Below are 25,865 nucleotides of genomic sequence, written 5' to 3'. Positions count from 1 at the left end.
TATGCAACACCCATAATTCTTCAGGGACCATAAATATCAAAGCTAGCCTTTCTTTGAGCAGTAGGTTGGAACAGACAATCTCCTGAGGTCTCTTCCAACCTAAATAATCCTATGATTCTATGCCATAGCAAACACTTAAAACTGAAAATCCAGAAAAAAAAAAAAAACCCAACATTTTAGAATCTCATCTATAAACCTTCGCCATAGAACCATTAACTTGTGGAACAGACTCTTCTCCCAGAGGATGAGAATAGGGCAACAGTCCAATAAATCGAGGTCACAGAAGCACAATGGGTATGAACTTGCCCTACTTAATAAACAGAACAGATGAAGTTTGTATATACTCTTATACCAAGAGGACTTACGCAATTGAAGCATTAATCCAGTGGAAGGGATAGTTTTAACTGTACAAACATATGCAAAGAATCTGTAGAGGATACTAATAGTTGTACTACTGACAACCATAGAATTCAGGCCACTTCAAAAATCATTATCAAAAGGATTTGAGCAATGCCAAGAAAGGAAGCTCCAAGTCACTCTACCTGTATCAGATATACAGATTGTAGAATCACAGAATGGTCTGAGTTGAATCATCTTTAAGATCATCTACTTCCAATCCCCCGCTATAGGCAGGGATACCTCCCTCTAGACCAGGTTGCTCAAAGCCCCATCCAGCCTGGCCTTCAATGCTTCCAGGAAGGGGGCATTCACAAAATTGCTGGGCAACCAGTTCCAGTGTCTCACCACCCTCACAGTAAAGAATTTCTTCCTGATACCTAGTCTAAATCTACCCTCTTCCAGTTTAAAGCCGTTTCCCCTTGTCCTGTTGCTACATGCCTTTAGAAGACGTCCCTTCCAGCTTTCCTGTAGGCCCCTCTCTGGAAGGCCACTGTCAGGTCTCCTTGGAATCTCCTCTTCTCTGGGCTGAATTAGAATTAGTGTAGTCTAGTATTTTATACTTTTTCATTTACATACTATTCATTTTAAAATCTTTTTCTACTTGTCAAGATTACTCCAAATCCCAATTCTGCCTCTGCAAAAGTGCTTCCAGCTCTTCTCAAATGGGTACCAATTGATCATTCAGTAAACATTTTATCTCTCCCGCTGTCTAGAAAACCACTTGACAGAATCCCATCCTTCTTGTTTGACAGTGAGCCACTGATAGTGGCTCTTTGAAATTATAATTTCGAGACACAGGAGGATAAAGCATACACACTTTTTTGGCTGCCTTTTACCTCAGCACTCATTTTCAAAACATTCACCTGATCTGATGACAATTAACCTTGGTGGCAGGAATATTGGTCACAGACAGTATCTTTCTCATGATCAAGTTTCACCAGTTTTCTTTAGAAACAGTCATAAAGTATCACATTTATCACTTACTCCATCTCCTTGAGACCTGTGATTTTGTCTTCAAATGAAATTACTTTGCTTTACATGACTTATTCTTGACAAATTCATTTTGGCCATTGTTTAGCATCTTTTTATCTTCTGTGAACTTCTCAGTTGATTATCTGTTCAAATATCTTTCCAGGAATTTATTTTAGGCTGACTAGTCTATAATTCCCTTTATCTTTATGTGCATTTTGCAAAGACAGACAAAAAGGTCTCTTCCCTCCCCATGCTTATTTTTCTTGAATTCTCAGAGCTCAATAAGGGAAGAATCTAAGATTTCTTAAGTACTTCAGAGTGAATTAATTGTGACAAAATTTGAAAATATCTGACTCACCTAAGCAGACTCTAACCTGTTCCTATCCCTCTTCACTAGTTTTAATTATATTAGTGCTCAGATCACAGTCAGCCTTTTTTAATGAATGATGAAAAAGGAAAAAAAAAGCACTAGATATGAAACTGACACTCCTCTATTAGTTTTGCCTCTCAATTAATTGGCCAACTCACTCCCTTGCCTTGCTCTAATTAATTACTTATAAGATGTTTTCTTTTAACTGCTTTATTGCTAATGCCATGCTTAAGGCCCTTGCCCCACAGTCTCTTTCAATTTCTATGAGCAAAATGTTGCTCAGGGTAACTGATTTGGGGGTGCATAATACTTGATCACATCAACTTTGGAGGCTGCAGTCACTTTTATCTCAGTAAGCTCCTACAACTCTTTCAACCATACACTTAGCAGATTTTCTCCCTCAGTGTTCAGACTGATGCTTAAAATAAATCAGAGCAGGAGAGGAACAAGACGAAATTAGATTTATTCTCTCTTTTAGCTGAACCAAGATACAAGCTTCCTTCAAAATCATACACTTTGGCAAGTCAAAGAGCAAAAAATGATCCTTTGCTAGAAAACAATTGCGACTTTTTTTTTTTTGCACTTGGGTGCAATGATTTGGGTGTAAAGTAAACAAAAGAAATTATGGGTAGTTTTTAACTATTGCTAGTGACATAAGCCCCAGAATGGAAATAAGTTTACTCAGTATGGCAGATACTGCCTAGTACAACAAAGCCAAAAAAGACTGAAACAGAACGTCTGTTTCTTTTTACTTTGTTGCTATTAATGGAGGAACCAGCTATTTGGAAAAAAATTATGCAAAGCTTACCTCAGAGAACCTTTGTACATCCTGGGTTAAAGTTCCTACTCTCTTCCATTGGTAATACTTCAGTAATTTCAAAATTGCTGGATTCACTGCATTATCAGATGGCACTGTCCGGAAGAAATAAGGATATTTTTTCTTGTCAGCCAACTCTGGAGTTGTTGCTGCAAATGAAAGCTGAAAAACAAAATAAAACAAAACAAACAAACAAACAACAAAGAAAGGAAAGTCACAATGAGTCATCTGGCAGCCAGAAGAAAAACTTTGTTCTTCTCAGTGCAACAAGACACAATCCTCTAGTAGTACCTTTCCTTACTGTCAGGTACCAGAAAGAGAGGGAATAATTATGACAGGCAAGACGGCAGCACTGTAACTTGCCTGGTTCCCTGTCTCTTTCACTGAATGAGTTCCCTGTGATCTGAATTATCAAATTAGGCTAAGTGTCAGATTCTACATACGTGAAAACACCAGAATTGGTACAAGGCTGGAGAATGTTCATCATTAATAAAAGAGGAAATTTGTCAACACAAATAACAAAACTTTACTGAATTTTTCTGCCCAAATTAAAGGCAGCATATTTTTAGGGAAATGGTTTTCAGGTACTGAAACACCCGCAGACTGACTTTCTGAAAATGCTCATATTCCTATGATATTTGCAGTTATTTCCTCCAGTGTTTTTAAAGCTGCTAGGAATGTGTTTTTCAAGTTTTGTTGTTGTTGTTGTTGTTGTTTGTTTGTTTTTTTAATAGCCCTACATAGCAGTTGAGGGCTTTTTACAGTACCAATTTAATGCAAATTGATTTGACTCAAAAAAATATGCTTCTTAAGACATATATGTTATATCTCTCAAATTCAACAGAGTCAAAAAGTAGAGGTGAATTCAAGCCTATGTAAGAACGTCCATTCAAGTGTTAAGTTTAAATTTTCTTCAGTCGAGCTTCCAGCATATTTATGCTAGAAACTCTGTTTTGAAATTCATAATAGACAGGTTTGATCTGAAATAACAGCTGTCTTTCTTCATGTTTATAAAATCTGGAGACTGGCAGAGATAAAACATCATTCCTTGATTTTACACTCACAAAGAACATATGCAGTGCTATAACCTCCCAAGCCTGAATATAATTTGTTTTCCTAATTAAAAACCCTGAAATCCAAACAGCTTAAAGTGTGCATAACTGGACAGATTATACTTTACAAAGATGAGATGTTTCCTCTTCACCTGACAGAAGCTAGACCTTCTACTTCCATGTAAGTCTCATGTAAAGTATTTTCAGCATAGAAACTGCTCTTCTGTTAGATTTCATGAAGAAAGTACAATATGAGGTACTGTCATATTGTGATCTCGATTTTTCAAAACTGTACTGGTTGGCTCACTCAGCACTTTGTAAGATCTAGTAATCAGCACTAAGTTTGTGAAAAGCTAATTTCAAGAGAAAAAGAATGAAGGTCTTCAAGGTGGAAGCACATAGTTTTTCTGTCTAGCCTTGTAGTGCTGAACATCATTTACGTCTTGCACAATGAAAGGAGAAATTGACTTCAGAAATCCAGCATGAAGAGGAATGCCTCTCAGCAGCGTGACAGCTTTCAGCTTGGTCACAACAAAGGACTTGCTTTTCAAGTTATTATGGTTTGGGATCGAACGTAATTTGTTTGATCCTTAAGTAGAAGAAGTAAAGAGCAAGGCTGAGGTCACAGTGGTGACAAGCAACATAGACAAGGCTCATCTCATTCAGGTTCAAAGATGGAACAGGAAATTTTCAGAAGAAAAATATAGAAAGCCTTAGTGAGATGGCTTTAGGGGGAAGATCTGTGACAGAGGCAAATAAAATGTAAAGTCATCCTTTGAAATTCTAGTGACTTAAATAAGTGTTTACATTAGGAGCTTAATTGCCCAGAGTACTTTAGAAATCAATGAAGTGAAACCTTACGTATCTTCATTAACCAAAGATAACTTGTAGAAGACTTGTAACTTAGATTTCTCAGCTACATAGTGATGGGAGATGAATTAGGTATACATGTAATACTAACAGCATCTAAATTACAAAAAAATATACCTTGCCATTATCTTTTTGAAGACAGATTTAAATAGAAAATAGAAAAAATTATGCATATACAAGTCTTGGAACATTAGATAAGTTCCAATATAGGATTCTCTTTCCCACATTACAAATACCATGGTTGGTCACACTCTGCATCACTTTGCCATTTTAATAAGACACTCAAAAGAGATGGAAAGAAAAACATGAAATAGTTATGTCAGTTCATCTTCCTTTTTCTTTCACATAAAATAGACCAGTGAAAATATCAAACTTCTCACAAAATAATCATACTGAGAGTTTGGGAACATGCAATGAAATTAATCCAACAGTTTCCATTACACAGAATTACAGAATCATAGAATGGTTTGAGTTGGAAAGGACCCCAAGGATCATCAAGTTCTAAACCCCTTGCTACAGGCAGAGCCACCAGCCTCCAGATATGGTACTAGACCATGCTGCCCAGGGCCCCATCCAACCTGACCTTGAATACCTCCAGGGATGAAGCATCCACAACCTCTCTGGGCAGCCTATTCCAGCACCGCACCATTCTCTTAGTAAAGAACTTCCCTCTGACATCTCATCTGAATCTTCTGTCCTTGAGCTTAAAACCATTCCCCTTTGTCCTATCATAATATTCTACACTGGAAAGGACGAAGTAGGAAAATGAAAAAGAAAAAAACACTGTATGTTTTAAAGAATTGTAACTAAAAGATCATGTTAATATGGACACAAAGAAGACTGGAAAAGTATGTGATATAGCATATCATATATAGAGAGATATAGAAATATCAATAAAAATTTCTAAGTGATAAAATACAATCACAACGCAGTCACAGAATCATAGTATCATTCGAGTTGGAAGGGACCTTTAGTCCAACTCCCCTGCAATGAAGAGGGACACCTACAGCTAGATCAGGTTGTTCAAAGCCCTATCCAGCCTGACCTTGAATGCTTCCAAGGTTGCAACATCCACCACCACTCTGGACAACCTGTTCCAGGATCTGACTACCCCTACTATAAAAATCCTCTTGCTTATATTTAATCTAAATCTCCCCTCTTTCACTGTGAAAATAATTCCCCCTGTCCTATCATAACAGACCCTGCTAAAGAGTCTGTCCACTTCCTTTGTACAGCCCCCCTTTAGATACTGAAGGGCCGCTCCCAGGTCTGCTAAAACCTTCTCTTCTCCAGGATGAGCAACCCCAGTTCTCTCAGCCTGTCCTCAAAGGAGAGGTGCTCCATCCCTTGGATCATTTTTGTGTCCCTCCTCTGGATGTGTTCCAACAAGTCCTGCACTGAAGACTCCACATTTAGACACAGTACTCCTAGTGAGGCCTCACCAGTGCAAAGCAGAAGAGCAGCGTTACCTCCTTTGATCTGCTGGCCATGCTTCTTTTGATGCAGCCCAGGATACAGTTGGCTTTCTGGGCTGAGAGGGCAGACACTCGGACTGGATAGCTGTATTCTTTTTGGCAAGGACTTTTTACTTACAAGGATCATGGCTAGACTGGTTGTCTGGGAGGCAGGCAGCTGGTAGGTGAGCTGGCTTCCTGAGTGGGGAGGACACTCTGCCCTCCCTGCTCACCCTGCCTGCACCAACTGCTGCTCCAGTCTGCAATGCTCCCGGAAGCTACGGGCCCTGGAAACAGGCTTTGTATGTACGGGGATTGGATCCGTCATCTTCTGGCTCTGCCAGCGCCTCTGCCGCTCTTCCTGCTTGCAGAGGGGCTGAGGGGCTCCTCAGTCTCCCTACACCTCTTTTTGTGCTCCTTTCCCACTTTTTTTTCCACAGGCTTTTTTTGCCTTTGTGAAGAGTCCTTTGGTGCAAGCCTCCGAAGTCAATCCTCTTGAAGTTTTTGACAAAATGGCACTGTCCGTAGGCTTCTAAAACCACTGGCAGTGGACACTAGGGCTGGACCTTGTATTGCTGAAGGCAGACAATCATGAAGGTCAAATTGGGCTGACTTTCTTGTAGCAGCTAGAACTAAGTCCAAGAGGTGGAGAGTAGGGGTTTGGTGGAGATAGATGGTTTGTTGAATTTCTCCAAGTATTGGAACTAGTCATAAGTAATCCTTTGGGGTGCATGATGTTATTATTTCATGAATAATTATTTAATATAAGCTGCTGAAGATGTTGGTCAATGCCAAACTTGAAGAACGGAAAATCAGAATAAAAGTTTATTTTCACATCCCAATAAAACGTAGGACACACTGAACATCTATCATGTTATTTATTAGAACTGATATATACACAAAGGGTCTCTGTGCATACGTGTATGAAAATATATAGAAAAAAATATCATGTAAGAACTTAACAGATATCCATTTTAATGGATAGAAAACTGAAACTACTTTCAGGTCATCCTTGGGAAATCTTTCTTTACAGAATCTGTTTACAGTTTGATATGATTTGTGAGCAACTGCTTGAGGATTTAACATGAGTGTATTGAAGGAAACATACAACTATGGCTCTGGCTGAGATTTCAGATATCAAAGAATTTAAAACTTTTAAATGGAAAAGAAGATAACATTTACCATTCAACTAAGAGTACTAACTATAGTTCACATTGAGAATCAAATAGACAAAGATTTTGAAAAATAAATATTTGTATCTAAAGAAAAGCCATCATTTTTTAAGGCAGAAGAATTTTTACTGTCACAATTAAATCTGCTCAAATTCACAAATGAAAGACTTTATTTAATAATTATAACACACTATTTCTGACTTTTAACATGATTCATATGCAGTTTTGAGTCCATAAAAAAAAGATATTTTTTTTTCTTAAAAAACTTTGGAAATCTTCCAATAAGGAAGAACTCAATGAGATGAATTCTGCTTTCACAGAAAATATGTATGTAATCAAGCATTACTCCACAGAACTCAAGGAAGTTTCTTTGGCTTCATGCTGCAAATGAAAGTATAATTTGATAATGCCGAGACAGGAAAGGATACTATGTTGTACAAAATTATGACAAATGCTTCAGCCTAATATGACAGATGGCCAGGTTGAGGAATTTGATCTGAGGAATTTTGCTGAAAAACTGAAAATTATAGCCAGTATTTTATTAAGAAGCTGTTGGAGCCAGGCATGCATTTTGATAAATTAATTTTTCTCCAGGAAGATGATACTTTCTGAAACAGGAAAGCATTATTTTATATGAAAATCCATACAGCTTTACAGAAGGGTCTTGGCAAACACTAGATGCAGAGAGATAGAAAAAAAAAGTTAAAACTAAGTGTAGAAAGGAACTGATCTGTACAGAGGAGTACAAGCTAGCTTTGTAACCCTATATTAATCTGAAATGAAGCATGGTAGATTAATATCAATCTAAAGTGCTATCAAGTTGAAACAAGCATGTTCCTATTTCGGTGAAGTAAGAGTACATTCCCTTAACGAAAGCCAGTACATACACAGTAATGGTAAGAGGATAAACTCTTCATTTAAGAAAATGGGATGCAACACTAATGAAGTCAACAGGACCAACTAGGAGTTATGTAACAGAGGAGAGAGATATGCGATAAAGTTAGAAAAGAAAACAGAACTATATAGAGAGTGTGTGTATAACGTATAAAAATCCAAAGGTTGGAAACTGGAAGACTGAAGCAATTCTAGATTCCAAAGAACTCCAGAGGGAAAGGAAGCCCCAGAAAAGGGAAACTGTTTACTGATGATTGGCTGTTTTGCTATAATAAGAAAGTGTTCATATTAAAATGTTGTTTCTACATTAATACACAGATGTCTAAGAAAAATAAGAGTTCAGAATAAACCCAAGGGTAAGAAGTCACCCTAACCTAAGGCAACAGGTCTGTTAAGGGCCACAGTTATCTACAAGGGCCATGTTAGCTAAAGAAAATTAATAGCAAAAAAAGCATCAGCAAAGTTACTGTAGGTACATAAAACCAATATGGCAGGAAAATGCATCCTCTTGAGGAAAAAAGGGGCCAGTGGAGCAGAGTGGCTAAAGGAAAACACCATCTCAGATCGCAAGTACCTCAGCAGCTCAGGAGACCCTTGCCTTCTGGCAAGAGAAGCCAGAAAGTCTGATCTTCATAATCCCAAACTAAGAAGGAGGTATCACTCTACAATGGAAAAAGGCTTTGAAACAAAGCTAGACACTATGTGCACAGAGTATTATACAATGAAAAAGATTTAAATAAAGGAAAATATCTTAGGTAATAATAGGGTGATCTTCCTCTAATAAAATGCATCTGCTAAGACAACTGATTCATATTTCCAAATGGTAAAATTGGGTTATTGATGACCAGAGAGACTGGCTTAATTTTCTTAGGCTTCTGCACTGTGGCTTGTACAAGTGTTTTATTAATGAGCCCTAGAAATTTAAATCTGCCCCTGTTGCTGAAAAACAAGACTTGATAGAGAGTACAGTATATATATATCACATATAAATGACAGATAATGCCTGTATTATGCTGATAAATCAACACTGCTAAATAAGATAAGCACTGCTGATTCAATCGGTCAGCAGTAGCATTTATTATCATCATACCTAAAGACTGCATTCCATGTTTGCTTTGTTAAGATGACATACTCTCTGTGAACATTGAAAATGCAATCAACTATTTCCAAAAAGTATGCAGAATGTCAGAAAGCTCCACAGAAAATACTCAAACAATGATGGGCTTGCACATACAGAATCTTGTCATAGGAAAATAACAAGGAGAAAACTTAGTTTGCAGAAATGAATAACTGTAGCACCATACACCACTCTCTGCACGCCTTGCCAGGAGCTCTACAGCTTCAACAAACCTGTGCCAACAATAACACTTGAATTGAGTGTGTGATTCAGAGACAGGAACTAGATTGAAGCCTAACCATTAAATTGTATTTTTGATTGAACAGTAACTGATAGAATAGTTATGTTTTATAATAAATACTGACAGACAAAGAATGTAAAGATTTAGGTTAAATATTAATTTAGTATTTAGAGATTAACAGTAAGTTTACTCTATAAACCACCTTGCCTTGAAGTGATGCTTCACTGCTATCAAATTATCTCACCACTAGACAATTTGTGAATGTAAGCTTTAATGTAATAACAGTACTTTGAATAAGAAAATAGAGATATGTAATCAAAAGGGAGCCTTAAAAACCACACGATACCATGCACAAAATCATCTAATCTATTTAAAGGAGTGATATGGATGAAAGATATGTGGAAATAATTTTGCAAAGATTGTCACAAAAACCCGTGTGTTTGGAAAAGAATCCAACAATACGAAGCACAGTGACTTCATTGACAGAGGAATTGCACAGACCTTCAAAGCTGGTTAAAGCAATGCACAGTAGTAATGATCAAGAAACAAAGGTAATATTTCTTATCAGTTTGTCTGGTGATATGTGTCTAAATACAGAGATTAAAAGAGCTGGTTCTTAAATGGACCTAGGAATCAAATTGCCAGTCTTCCTATTTGCAGGAAGTTATACTGCAGTTATACTGCAATCCTGATTCCCAATGGAACCGGTGATGCACTAACATAAGCAGAAAGGAGGAGGACTAAAAAGAATTTATAATAAGAAGTGGTGATTTCCAACAGCTACAATTTCATCTGCCATCAGTACTGTTAAGTTTATTGGGATGAAATCTCTGGAGATTCCATTGTGCTTAAATTCAGAAGGTTTCATGAGATTGTCATAGCACATACTTCAGTGCTCTAAGAGATGCAACTAACATAGAAAAAATCTGCTGTTAACTCTGTTGTAAGGGCTTCCACTGCGACATTTAGAAATGCAAAATGAAAGTCTAAAAGAAGCCATATGATGTTCACTAACAGATAAAAGGGCAGGAAGCCTTATCCAAGTGGGAATATAAAAACCCACATAGTATAAAACACACTGGACATGAATTGATCTCGTGGATGAACATCCCTTTCATCACCCATAACACATTACCCATCTGATTAGAGCTCCTCTTTCTTTTAAAATCAGATATTTTGCCAAATACTCCTGCCCAATATCATCTACTGTTACCTCCATTAATTTGGTGGCTGAAATTGCTTCCACTGACTCCTCTTGGCACCTGGGAGTTTATAGAAAAAAGAAATTTCAGCTGGTCTCAGCTTGGAAGGCACTTGCCTGAATTCTGGTGGCATTCCAGTGAACTAATCCAATCGCGATAAAATTGACATTCAGTTGCATGCTGCTCTGGAGACATTTCAGGAAGCAATTCTGACTACTGAATGAATCAGTAGTTTTGAAGAATAAAACTGGTTTAGATTTAAAATAAAAAATAAAAATAAAAAATCCATGGTATGAGTAGCTCATAACTGAAAAATGTGTATCTATAGATTTATGGGAAAGAACCATTCAGTCATGTTTGCTTCCAGATTAGATAGCCTAACATAAACGACATGGTAGGAACTGCAAATGCAGGAAATCAAGGCAGAAGATAAAGTTTTGTCTTTCAATGTTAAGATTTCCTACTCCCATAAAGTTTATAGGTTATGTTTAAAAATGGTGATGGAACTGAACTTTAGATGAGAGGAGTTTTTCTTTTGTTGGTTTTTTGTTTGTTTGTTTTACTGATCTTCAAGTAATGGAGAGGCTGAACACTGAAAACTGCCATAAACAGATGGATGAATGGATGGAAGTAAAGAAGGCAGGAAGGCAGGAAGGAAGGCAGGAAGGAAGGCAGGAAGGAAGGCAGGAAGGAAGGCAGGAAGGAAGGAAGGAAGGGAAGAAACAGTCTAGACTTACTAGACTTTTACTTCATTTGTTTCTTAGACAGGAATTTTAAAACTTTACTCTATTGTTCGCACCAGCCAGAGTCTATGTTTAAGAACTTCATAGAAAAAACAAGCTAAAGAAATTCCTAGAAAAACATTTCAAGTGAATAGTAAGTAGAGATATTAATGTTCAAAGCAGAATAAAGAGAGTGAACAAATTCAAGTTCAAATAATGGGATTTTGATTTCCAATAAATACTGCCTAACAAAGCTAATAAACTCACCTTATTTCTGAGATATGCCAAGGAATTATATCATGGAGGAAAATGTCCAGCAGTTCAGCGGTTAACAGTACAACCAATGAAGTTGGAAGTGACTTTGCCATTTATATTGTGTTAAAGTAGATAGCCAGCTGAATATGAAGCAGAATAACCATCTCAAATCATACCACATCTTGATTCTTTAAGTATTTATGGAAAATAACTTTTATCCTCTTTTCATAGCCTATCTCTTCTGACCATTCATTTGAAAAAGTCTAGTATGGCTTGGAGCAGATGTCAAAAAAAAGGAAAAAGTCTGGTAATCATGGACTGCTTTTTCTGCTCTCTAACAGTATTTTCAAATCTGTATGAGAAACAAATCATTTACACCTAAAACAGGTGTTTTACTTATTGCTGGAGGTGTATCAGAGCACTGAAATCAAATGTCAGGTCTACAGAGGTTACTGCAAAATTTGTTTTCATTTCTAAACAGGATAATAGACTAAATCTTTCTAGCATTTTCATAAATGGAACTCATTGTGAGAGTGCATTGTATATCTCTGTCTGTCACACCCAGTTGCTTAGCATTTGGCTACTGGCCTGGATTATACAAGAATACAGCTTCAAATCTCTGCTATGCTTCTATCACAGCATTATTATTTATCACAAATTATACAGTCCCCTACTCTGTCCACCCCCATACTCTATTTACCTAGTTTCCTGATCTCTGATCTGTAAGAGATAATTCTAAAAATTTATTGCAAACCAATAAGTTTGCAAATATTTCACCTTTGACAAAACAGGCTGTGTTACAATAAGCCATAAAAATAAAACAAACAAGCAAAAAAAAAATTTTTAAAAATTAGATTCACTTACTCACAACAGTATGCTCTTGGCTGACTGCCTAAAATGACAAGGGCTGCTCTGAAAGTAATGCCATTCATTAACACTTCCTGAACGTTTTTGGAGACACCTTTATGGAGAACCTCTGTGGATGTGAACATAGTGAGGAGGTGGGTGGTAGACTTCAGAGAGGCAAGAGTGAAAGTGCGTCAGCTCCTCTGGAGCAGATAGTTAGGAGGGCAGCATGCAGGCTCTGGTTCATCAATGGTGCATAGGTAATGGTGGTGCCTATGTTGAACAATAGTGTTTTGTAGATGAGAATGTGGTATCATTGTGCACTTTGTTCTGGTTTCCAAGGAAGTAAATAGGAGGCATTACTTTTGGAGCGATCTGTCATTCTCTTAGCATTGTTTGTTTGGCAAACTTCATCCAGATAACACATATTAAAACTACAGCTGTTCTGCTTATGTTTGGACTTTAAATAAGATACCTATTTTATTATTTTCCCCCCTCTAAGTGATGAAAAGTAGGGAAAAGCTTCCCCAGTACGAAGATATCTTAATTGTGGAATATGGATTGTCATTTCTTGTGAACAAATCAGCACTCTATTAGAAGCAGGGAGAAGGACCGCTGGTGAAAGCTAAGACAAGAATTGCCAATTTCCCTAACACTGCCTTAGGTCTTTTCTATTTTTCATTTGGCATGTATGGCATCTGAAGAAAAGGAGAACACAATGTCAATTCAGAATTTACTGAAATCCTTACAATTGTCCTTTTTGTACAGCCCTAAGTCATGAATTAGTAGCTTGTTTATTCATTCTTTCTCCGCTTTCAAATCTAAGCAAGAAATGCCATGTTTTTCAAGCCCAAACAGGTGACTTCCTCACTGTGCAAAGTAGGGATAAAGATGCTGTTTACTTTGCATGGAGCAGCACAGCTCATAGATGCCTCATCAGGTCCCCGGAGTGATAGCACAGCACTAATTCTGCACTCTGCTTGGACTAATTTGCTTTTTCTTTCAGATCTGTAACGTTTCTAATGTCTCAGCACTGCATGGTGCAGTAACAACACACTAGGAGTACTCAGAAAGAAGTCCAACGTCATTTTCTTGCAAATGTACCTTCTCTAATCATGGATGAAGAAGAGTTACACTACAGAACTCAAAGGGCTTGCTGGAGATGTTGAAATACAGACTGGCAAAAAAATCTGGGAACTTTCTCTGTCAACAGATGCTGCCAACAAAATAAGCCCTGTTTCCAAGGAAAACGTTTTTTTCCATGCCCAACAGCAAAGTCATCCTGGTTTACATTGTCACTACAAGGCTTCTGCAGAAATGCCAATCACGATTATGATTATACTGTACTTGGTATAAAAAACATCAAATGTTTTTTGTTCATTTGTTCAGTCCTGTTCTAAATAATAACCAAGATCATATACACTTGATGGTTTTCTTTATTTGCAGTACACAGAGATTTTATCAAGATGTTTTAGACAGCAAGCCACACATGCAACACCTTCTAGAAATGTATACACCCTGGAAAAGTTCATTCAGACCTTTTCTGACAATCTAAATCACAAAACCACAGCCCTACACTGTGCTTTCTAATCCTGAAATACAAATGAGTACAGTAATTTTTCATGAGGCATTATGTTTTATTTCTATAAGATAAAACATGCCAAACTATCTTGGTTCAAGTACAGTTACAAAATAAAAATCCCTTCTGAATGTCATTGGCAAAGTGGAACTAATCATATGCATTTCCTCCCGTACCGCTGCCTCCTGGACATCAGCTAATTGTTGCCTGAGTAATCCTCAATGTGTTTCTCTCAATACCTATGCCTTGCAGGTCACTTCAGTGGTTACTACTAATTTAATAAGTGTTTCTTTATGTCTGCATTTGAGTTTAAAGTACAGCACTTGCCCCTGGTCTTAGAATGCATTCTGGGTAGAATCCAGAAACATTATCTACACCATTTAGGATTATGTACACTTCAATTAGATCTCTTAACCATTTTTCTTTCATTCTTGCCATCATCCCTGTTCCTACAGGCTGACAACTGAATGTTTTCTCTAGACCTCATTAGATTTGTCACTTCATACCACTGTTGACGACAATCCCAACTATTCCTGAAAATAGCCATTACTGATCTGCTCTTTTTACCAGTTATTTTCCACAACTTCCATTCATCCATTCAGGTCAGATAAAAACTGAACTAGACCACTCTACAGCCATAGTTAATACTAAATCTAATATAGCCTTAATTTTTTCACACACGGAATATCTCTGTGTTTGATCTGGCAAGGAGTCAGGAAAATGCTTAAGAAAATCATTTAATTTTAAATATTTCAGGAGCAATATTGATTTGAGAGAAGTTACTCAGATATGAAAACTCAGTACGTGCATTAGAGTTTGGTAGTGCTTATTAGTTTTGGAAGGTCGGCTTAAATATCTTACCTAATTTAATCTCATGTAATTCGTTATTTACTACTCATTTCTCAAGTGTGGTGATTAAGCTGTAACTGTTAAAGTCATTTGCCTCTTCTCAACCCTCTTTCTTGTGATGCAACATTTTCTGAATTGCAGTTTGTTTTTATGCAACATATTTTACAAAACTGTTTGTTTTACCTTTTTACTTTGCACATTTCTCTCTTTTTTTTTTAGTATTTATCTTATTTTATGACTTTGTCTACTTGGTCTTAACAGTTTATAGACTTTGACTTCTGTCATTTTGGCTACTTTTGTGTTTCTTTTTCAAACACCACTGTTGGACATATTCCTGCAAAGTGTGAACTTATTTAATGCTTTTATTGCCTGTACATGATGGAGCAAGCACTGGATAGGACAGACAGGGCAAATAGAAAGCATTTCTAACAGAGTTTACTACTGTAATTCTAGATCAGAAAATATAAATCATGAGCATTCAACTGAAGATTTCAAAAATTAAATGGATGCTCCGAATGGCTTTTCCCAATGAACTGGACTTTACTCCAGGCTAACATATATCAGTTAAAACAGTGTCAGCTATATCAAGAATACAAGAGATGCACTAACAACCTGTACTAATGTATTGTGCTTCTGGGTAAAGAATAAAATAAGATTAACAATTTTCACTGTGTATTTTTAACAAGGAAGTTAGTCAAAGATCCTCTGAAATTGTGTAGTTAAGTCTTAACTGAACAGCAGTAGTTACCTGCTAAAGAGAACTGTGCCTTTTAGGTTTGAGACTGTTGGTGCATTTGATCGCTTAACTAGTAACAAAAGAGAAAGTGACAAGTGACAGTAGGACCACCTGTTTGTTCAATAGAGCAGAAGTGCTTATTCTAATGTACATATGGTATCTCTGCAGTAAGTTCACAGAAAAACCTAGAAATTAATATAGCATTCTTTGCTTTGCTTCCCTTAATCTAGTAATCATATTCATGCTGCTCACTATCTATAAACTACTGGAATTGCCAGTTTTCATTTCTACTTTACTAACAGATTACTTATTGTCCAGCTTGAGTCCTGATTTTCCCCTTGTAGACAGATTCTAATTAGTCTGAGCAGGAAAGCACCTCCCAGAGCACAGATAAGGAGTGCTCAGAAGTGGCCAGCTTGAAGACTGCCTGCTGATCCATTCCAAAACAGGGCTCTGAAGATAAGAAAAAACAGGCAGGAAATCCAGCCAGGAAATAAGCAGCAGTGCAAGAACAGGATAAGAGATTGTGAGATAGATGGACAAAGATAATAGAACCAGAGAGAAGTTATTCAGAGCACAGGAAAAGCAGACATGGTGGTCAAATGCGATGAACATGCTAATATAAATCTTTCCAAGAGGAATTCTAGCATTTGTAGTATGCTGAAAGCTAGGCTTTGCAAGTGCTTGAGCTGATACACGTAAAGATAAGCATCTAAGCAGCTACATGATTATATGCCCCCATGTTGAACTGAACAATGTTGGAGGTCTGCACCCGATGAAAAGCCAGTGTCATTTGGACCACAAGAAGCAGTATGTTGAGGGTAGTATGTTCATTTTAAGTCTTTTCTTAAGTCTACCAAAGGAATATTACCTCCCAGCACATTTACAGTGGAGTCAAGCTTCAAATTTTCTGTGATTTATATTGGTGTATCATAACTTGTATTGACTTGCCTAGGATAAACTTTAAGGTGAGATGAGTCACTCACTAGAAGCATCTACTTCTCACCACTGTAGGCACTGATGGGAGACAGCAGTGACTACATCAGATGCACACACCCACACTGCACTTGGTCAAATGAATTCTGTACAAACTGACAGATCTATATAGATATTTAAGCATACGATGAAGCAGCGAGGCGCCTAGAAAGCACTTCAGCCTCTTAGCCCCTCAGGATTTGTAGGTATTTGATTTCTTTGACAAATACTTTGTAAAACTAAGTAAAACCGTTGACAGGTGCCTAAGTTCTTCAAAAACCATATTAAAAGATAAACACAGATGTTATGAAATGTTCCAGTGGATTCATATCTTCACTATCCAGAAAAATTCTTGTCATAGTGCAAAAGTTGAATTTTCACTGTATTTATCTCAGTCTTAAAAATAGTTGAAGATTTGGGTTGAGTGTCTCTGGATAGTCTTAACCCCATCCTTACTACATCTTTCGTAACAGCTTAATACTTTCACTTCTACATAGACAACACAAAGCAGTTCATGGTGCAATGGTTTACACTGTTGAATAAGATGTGCCATCTCAACTAGTGATTTTTGTAATGCCACTGAACATGGCCTCACCTCCTCAAACAATCTCACTCTATGACCAGAAGCTCATTTACCTTAAACTTCAAGCAACGGCCAAACAAATCAAAGCCCATATACCCACATCTGCTCCTTTTAAGCTGTTATACTTGGGTATGCATGGATGAGGCTGTGGGACACACAAGCCCAACAAAAGTCTGTTGCTGGGCTTCATCTGAAATCACCTCTCTTGGGATGATGTCACATTGCATCCCTGGAATATGCATAAGTTCCTGCTCCCATTATCATGCAAATACTGCATGACAATTAAGCTGTTATAAACTGCTATGAGTTTTCTGCAGGTACTTATTTACAAAAATACAAGTGCAACACAAATAAAATATAACAGGAAATGTATTTTAAAGGACTAAATAAAAGACCAGGTAATACAAATTTATCGGACACCTTTCTCCACATTCTCCACACAGAACAGTATAATTGCAAGGAAGAGTTACTAAACACATACTACAATCAATCCCTGTCCATTTTTCATTTGGGGAGTTGGACACAATTAACCACTCTGACAGATGAAAGTGAAGTAAACAGGTACAAGTAATTCACACTATTCCTAGCAGAAAATGGTGCATTACAGGCATAGATTTTCCCTTGAGATAGTAAAAAACACAAAAAGACAAAACAGAACAAAATCTCAAACACAGACCATTGAAGTGCTGTAAATTAGTCTATACAGAAAATAAAATAAAATAAAATAAAATAGGAAATATTACACTCTTGTTCCCTGCTTTGGCTGCAAAATATGTTGATGCGACAAGATGTCATTCAAATCATACTTGCTTCAAGTCATTTTGTGTTAAAGTGATGCCTACTTTCAAGTTACTGATCAAATGGAAATGGAATAATCATTTTGCTGATGAAGAGGGTTTGTTTTTCTTTTTTTCTTTTTCTTTTTTTTTTTTGTATTCACTGAGTAGGTAATAATTTGGAAATTTGGACACTAGTACTTCCTGATGCTATTGAGAACTCATAAGCTACACATAATGGTCAATACACATAATTTTCCTGTATTGACAGACTACATCTCTCAGTGTCAGCAAACTTGCTCATCTATTCAAGTTCTGAATCTGCAGGATTCAATTCAGCATTTTGGCTGGAGGAGAATTGGTCAGGAGGGGAAAGAAGAGAGGAAAATGAAAAAATGAATATAGTAATTTCTGGGTATTTCTGGGTGTTTGTTTCTAGAAGGTACAAGATTGTTTCCCAACAGCTGTCAAAGAGTGAGAAACCACTGCGATTTGTTGAGGCTGAAGTTAGGAACAGATATGTACATCCCTTCATCCATATGTCTTACTACCCTTCCCCTATCTCCTGCCATGCAACACATTAGCTTCCTTGAGAAACACAGTATGCACACTCAATCCTTCAAACAGACATACTTCTATCATTGTCATAACCTCAACTTACTTCTTCTTGAACTGTTCAAAAGAAGAGACAAGAATTGGGAATTGTTCTTTGAAGAAGTGGAGTAGAAAGCTCATTTTTGAACAAGATGCTAGGCAATTAAAAATGGTGGAGATAACCACAATGATACATCTTCCTAGCCTTCATCCCACTAGCTGAGTAAGAAGCAGATACCAAACAACCCTGCATCCTGACACAGAATTGAGGTGGTAAGCCATCAACAGTAACATTGCCCTTTACTGGTTCCCCCGAGACTCAGTACTAACAGAATATGCAAGATGCTACTTTCGAACAAAACCAGGATTTATAATCATAACCTGATACAAGTGCATACGATAAGCCTATTTTTGCTTCATGGAAAAGAAACTGTTGTTTTTAAATATTGTTTTTATTTTTATAAAAAGTAATTATTATGGAATCGCTAAAAAATTCATATATTTTAAGACATATCAAAGAATCATAGAATGGCCTGGGCTGAAAAGGACCACAATGATCATCTAGTGCAGATCAAAGTTAAAGGTCCAAAGCAGGATAATATGTATGGTACATCCCTCTATTTTGCTCATAGCCAACAAATTGATAACAGAGCAAATACATTATTTTGTAAGAATGATGCCCTCTACCCTACTCTTCATACACAGTTTTAGAGAAAATAACTTCACTAAATCCAAACTGACAGCATTCAGCCTCAATCTTTTGTATTGTTTCTGTACATGCTGTTACTGTTAAGTATTTCAGACTCAGGTATCCAGCTTACTGTCTCATTATTTAGATTGCTGCCAATGACAACAGCATTATTTGAGTCACGCAATTCCAACACATGATTTCATGTGTGTGAATGCACAAAACCCACAAATGCAGTGATCGCTTCAGAACTCATAAACTACCACCTATGCAATAAATGCAGATAAGACAATAGCTTTAGGTTTTACCTAAAATAACCAATAGTGCATTTGTTATCATTTCACTCATTTTCATGAAGTCTGAAAGGCAGCAGCAGTCTATGGGATAGATGGGAAAAAAGCATGTGACATTCAATTCAGGTTGTTTACTAAAGTAGACAAATATAGGTGCTGAGGTTTGCTGTGCTCAAGCTACATGCTTCAATTTCAAGAAAGCTTCAGAACATGTCAGAGGAATGGCTGCAGAGGTCAAAGCAAAGATGTACACATCTGTTTCCTTCACCAGATCCACACCTGCTGTTAACTAATCTCCTTTTAGCCAATGTCAGAGACATTCCCAAAGAAAACTTGCACCCTACAGAAATGTGTGGCTCTGAGTTTTGCTTGTATCTTTCCAATGTATTTGTATTCAACTCAAGCTTTTTTCCTTCCATGAATTTATCTAGTTCAGCTGATATTTGTTTTGGCATGCATAATAACTCACTGCAAAGAGATCCATAGCTTAATCACACGTTACATGAGGAACCATCTTTTCTAGTTTGTTCAGAACCCGTATCTTTGTCCTATGTGGAATCTTTCTCGCTTAGAAAAGAGAATAAAACTTCAACTGTAACACAATTCAGTGAAGACAAAAAAGAGAGAAAATATCATACTTAGATCCCTTTAAGAATCCATGATTATGTTCTGCATGCAGTATCTTTTTACTAAACATCATAATTTTCTTCTAGAAATAGATGTACTTTTTTTTTTTGTTCCAGAAAGATCACTATGAGAATTATAAATTTATCAAACTAGAACTAGATAAATATCTCAAATATTAAATATTTCTTCCCATTGCTGTACTGTGTGAGACAAAGCTGTTTCTCAGAGTAAGATACCATTGTGTATGGAGTGTCTTTTGGCTTCATAAGTTCACAAGAACTCATGACCAAGAACAAGTAGGAGAATTGTCTACTTTAGCAAACTAATGTGTTTACTACGTGTTATTATAAGCAATATTTGTAGTTGTTGAAAAAGACAGGATTTCAAAATCTGAGTACAGTTGCTTACCAGTCCGGAGACTGGTAAAAACAATTGTGGCAGAGAGGGTGGAAATATTCTTTTAATTACTACAAAAGACAATGTTTGTAGATAATACTGTTTTTTGACCTTTTACACTTATAGATTTATTGGTAATGCTGTGTATCCCACTGATAACATTTGAAATGTGATCATTATTTACACACTTCAGAACTTAATGCGTTAACAGCAACATGACAAGTTAAATAATGTAGGATAACTGGCTGACTGACATCTTTAAAGGTTTATTTCTGTTACTAACTCTTCCAATGCTCATTGCAGTTCCCTACATGGATAACAAGCAGAAGGTGGAAGCTGTTGGCATAACGCTGCAACCCTGGCAATTCTTAGTTGGAAGCTAAATCTTCTAATCCTCGGGCTGCTTTCAATTATATCAAGATAGGAAATTGCATGGAACTGCTCCCAGGATAAGAATTTTATAAGTGGCTCTGTTAAAGCACATCCTGGCAATGAATAGAGAATAGCCACATTGGGATCCATCCCCCTTCTTTCTTGACATTGCAAGGGCAACTGTGAGTTATAAAGACAAATGCAATATTTTCATGGAATTAAATTTATCAGCTGGTTTACCAGCTAACAAAACTACAGTGACTTTCTAAAATTATTCATGCTTTTTCTTGGAAATAAGAATTCACCAGAGCCAAGGAAAGATGGACAGACGCAAAGATGCTGCGAATTCTGTGTCAGGGTCTGCAGCTGTCACAGACATTACTTGAAAGTCAGCACTGCTTGCAGCCATCAGGAGCCCTGCAGTTCAGAGTTCAGGGGTGTTACGCAGCCTGTCAAACAGCCAGCAATGCTCCAAGCTGACATTAATCACCTGCTTTGGGGCGCACAGCTGTTGCCAGCAGCTTCAGCAAGTTGGCAGTGCTAGTACCAATTTATTTCACTTTGCAACAAATGCTGGCATACGGGTATTGCTTATCATTTCTAAGGAGCTTTTTGCCAGTGTTATTAGCTTTCACAGTCAGCTAGGGCAACAGTAATGGGAGATTTAAGACATTTTAAGAATACTTCTAACGGTGATGCTGAACAACAAAGAGTACCTTTGGCTACAGTAACTGTGCACACAAACATTCTAATATGTTGGCAACTTTCCTAATAATAACCAAGTGCCTGATACTACTTACAGCTGTGGAAGCATTAGTCAGTGCTTCAAACACTACAGCTATGTCAACAACAAGTATAGAGTTTAATGAGTAATTCTTATAATATTAGGAGATATTCTGCCAGAGCCCTGTGCTGCAGCTAAGTCCCTCAGCAGGGTACATTAGCCCAGACTCAGTGCTGTGCTAATAAAGTAACACAGATTTTGAGCAACGCCGAAATATTGAAAGCTACTCTGCTGGGATCACAGAGAGAGGCTCTACTTTTGAATACTCAAAAAAGTCATTAACACAGATGAGAGATGATCAACAATTTTAATTTAGAAATCACTGTCATTACTCATGAACATATGAGTAGATTTTTTCTATTATTTTATCTTAAATCTCATTTGAAAACAAAAAGGAAAACACTCAACACCTATAAGATGTGGAATTGTTCCATCTTGTCTCAGAAAAGAGACATTAAAATGAAATCATTCCCAAAATATGAAAGCTATATTGCAATTCAGTCTCTGAATCCTGTACAGACAGAAATATGTGTTAACACCATTCTGCTGAAGAGCAGGAAAAACCTGCCATATCCTTGATTACTCTCAAACTTCACCATGCCCTCAAATTCTATGGGAGAACTTCTGAAAATTTTTCCTTTTTTTCATTAGAAGGAGAAACTTTTCTCCAAATTAAAGAAAATCTATGAAATATCTTACTTCTATTCTTTTAAAGGGCAAAGGTGCATGATCTCTCATCCCCTCATTTTGTATTGAAAACGTTTATGCATTCTCTTCTACATTATTTTGGCTAAGTTTGGTTTGCAGTTTATATACTATACGGTTAAATATGTGAAATTAACATTAATGCTCTGAGATATATTAAGGTATATTATCAAAAACATGGTCAAAAGGTAAATTCATTTTTTCAAATTGTTGACAGACATTGAAATATACAATTTTACTTCAGAGCTGTGTGCTAAAAGTAGTTTTTGTTTCATGCCACTATTAATACCTTCATAAACATGAAGAACAAGTCACACTATACCAATTAGATTTTTTTTCTTAGAATAAGGAAAAATCATTGTGCCTGAAGGAGGAACAGAGAACCCCCACTTGCTTTTAACAAGACTTTTGATGTTCATGCATGATATTTTCTAAGTTAGATTTTTAAAAATATCACAAGCACTGTTTCTTTGGAATATAACTCACTGGAAAATTACAACTGAATATTAGTTATGACAATTTCATAGGCTGCCATACAATCTATTCCAGTTTCATACCGACTATTCCAGTTTTGTTATTTTAAGAGACAGAACAGTAGAATAACATGTAAGCTATTATATTTGCCCACAAAAGTTCAGAAAGGACCTAAGATGCAGAAACATAATTGTAGAATTCAGAACAATGCTAAATGAGAGAGATGGTCATGAAAATTAAAATGAAATTTAGTAAGAAGAAATGAAAAACCTTCGTCGCCTTCAGGAACAATTAAGTTCACCAAACATATTAAAAAAGGAAGGTTAAAAAGCAATTTGATTGTAATGTACAGGCAAAAAAGATGTGATCGCCATACCACATCATAGAATGGCTTGGATTGGAATGGACTATAAAAATCAAGTCCCAATTCCCTGCCATGGGCAGGGCTGTCCCCCACCAGCTCAGCTGCCCAGGGCCCCATCCAACCTGGCCTTGAAAACCTCCATGGATGGGGCATCACAGCTTCTCTGGGCAGCTGTGCCAGCAACTCACTGTCCTCTGAGAGAAAAATTTCCCCATGACATCTAATCTAAATCTCCCCTATAGATCATATAATAGTTCACAGTTTGTGAATCAGTAATGTCATGCTATAGGAAAAATGATATACTGTTGCTACAAACAGGAGTGCTTCCTATGGGAATGGAGTTTGTCATCTTCTCCTGGTATATTTGATTCAGCAGAATTTTGGTACTGGGAGAACCAAAGGAGAAGAGGGCAGTCACTGCTTTCAAGCTTCTTTCCAAATGTTATCCCTTGGGCCAACTCAGAAGTTCCAAGAGATGAGTAACGTAACTACTGTGACTTAAAAAACAACAGGTATCAGTTGGTGGCATATAATCCATATAATCTCCCTACTGCAGTATAAAAGTAGATCTCGATTGTCAAATCTTGTTTCAGCAACTGCGATCTGAAGAGTCCAGGGAGCATGTGCTCCAGTAGCCCAAAACTGCAAAGTATTCCCAATGCAGTTTGTTAAACTGAAAACTTGCAGTTAAAAGCAAAACAGTTTAGGCATCTCAGACACAGGCCCACACATGCCAAGGGGTTCCTCATCTGGCCTACATGTCCTACAGTCCCTTCCACAGCTGTTTTTGTCTTCTTAGCAGCCAGCCCTCAGACCCTGGGGCTCTCTGCCATCCAGCCCAGACTTCTAGCTGCTGCAGAATCTCTCATCAGCCTGATATTCACTGATGATCACACAGATGCATACCTGCATATTTGGACTTTAGCTCCCCAGACACATGGGTCCACTGAATCACCATCTCTGCTCAAGCTGTTGGTACTCAGACCTCCATACACAGACTTGTGCACAGAACAGAGAGCCCTCACTCGAAAAAAATAGTTTGAGATCAATCAAAGGGTCATGGGCCAGCACAGGGCATGGACAGGGAAGTGTACTGACCAGCAATCCATTCACACACAACCACCTCTTCACCAAATTGCCTTGATCCCTCATTTTTGCTGCCTCTGGCTCTTCCTCCAAACATCCCTTAACAAGCCTCGTGCAATAACAAGACACTTCCCTGCATACCACAATATTACACTATGAATCCTTCCTTATAATTTCTGTTGCTCTTTTTGAAGGTACTTATCTTTCCTCTGAAATGAAGCAATAAAGTTCTTTCCATAATTCAAAACCTCCCAATTTTGTGTTGGCTACAAATTTTACATACACGTACACAGTTCATTCTCCTAGGTCACAAAGATCGCTCCCCAGTGAAGAATGAATGTCCTTAATTCCATTATACAAAATGTGTCCACTTTGAGAAGCGGATATTTAACTTTCACCAAACTGTAGAACAGCCAACACACTTGTGGTTTGGGGTATTTTACTGATAAGGTGATACCTGCTGGCTTGAAATTCTTCAGAAGAACAACAATAAATCTGCAGACACCATGCGTTTGGTTCCCATGAGTTTTAAGGGAGACAAGTCTTGTTTATAGCATGTCAGAGGAGGAATAATAATATGAATTAAGATGTGATGGATAAACTGAATTATGTTCCTTGCTATTTTGAGGAAGAATGATTTACAGGGATGGTCTACATAACTTTTTGTTTTGTGGGATACTCTAAGTGATCTGTGTTTTTTATTTACTGCAGGACATAAATGGTCCAATTGTCTGGCGTGCCTTTCTATCTTTATCTTTTACAAGTAATTATAAGAAATTTACCAAGTATTTAACTTTGTTAATATGTACATTAATCATCACGCTAAGAAAGGTCATTTGATCTTTGATATTTTCTTCCTTGATTTGTTAGTAATAATGTGATTTTATAGAAGTAATGATTTTTTAAAATTATTTTTACATGGAAGTGGGCATTTCTTCCTCTTTTTTTTTAATTTTACTTTTAAAAAATCTTTCTAACTTGAGTGCTAGTAATTTCCTGCAATAGTATAATCATCAGCAGTAGTCAGTGAAGAGAACAGAAGGTACAGAGACAAATATGAATCATTTTTTTATATTAATTAATTACAAATGACTAATTAGAGTATCCATTTATTTCATTTTGTGGCACTAAATCAAATGGTCCACGTGTTAACTACAAGAGTGCTTCTTGCATGGGTAAGAGTAGAGCCAGGCCTCAGAGTGCTATTTGTTAGCTTTCAGACATACACAGCCTGGTGAGGATAAAGAGAATTCTGTCTAAAATCCAGTGGCAAGATCTGTCCTGATTTTGCCTAATTGCTCTGTAAGCTATTGAGACAGGAAATGTAACTGCTACAGCAGTTGTAAAATGAAAGGAAGAGAAGGAAGATGGTTATTGATTCTATTTTTAACTATGACAAATACACTCATGTAGTACAATGATGCAGACGTTCAGAGACACTAGAATGGAAATAGTAATCGTGCAGTAAAAAAGCAGGCTTGTATTATCTTGCAGTTTAAGCTAATGACAACCACCCTAGACCTACACAATAATAATAATAAAGCAATGGCTGAATAACTTGTAAGGTTTTAAGGTTGGTAGAAGTATCCTGCTAATAATAT

At 37.0% G+C, this 25,865-nt stretch overlaps 1 protein-coding gene across 2 annotated transcripts in view; it reads right to left on the bottom strand.

Annotated features, from left to right (window-relative positions):
* GABBR2 (gamma-aminobutyric acid type B receptor subunit 2) overlaps positions 1-25,865 on the bottom strand; it is a 446,063-nt gene that overhangs the window by 260,435 nt on the left and 159,763 nt on the right. For both annotated transcript variants that reach the window (XM_031589113.2, XM_090137258.1), the window contains exon 3: positions 2,550-2,720. In XM_031589113.2, the coding sequence (XP_031444973.1) occupies positions 2,550-2,720 (171 nt within the window). The remainder of the gene's footprint in view (positions 1-2,549; positions 2,721-25,865) is intronic.

This window comes from Phasianus colchicus, chromosome 3 (genome assembly GCF_987193195.1).
Source record: "Phasianus colchicus chromosome 3, bPhaCol1.hap1.1, whole genome shotgun sequence".
Classification (NCBI taxonomy): Eukaryota; Metazoa; Chordata; class Aves; order Galliformes; family Phasianidae; genus Phasianus; species Phasianus colchicus.
This window is presented reverse-complemented; position numbering and strand designations above follow the sequence as displayed.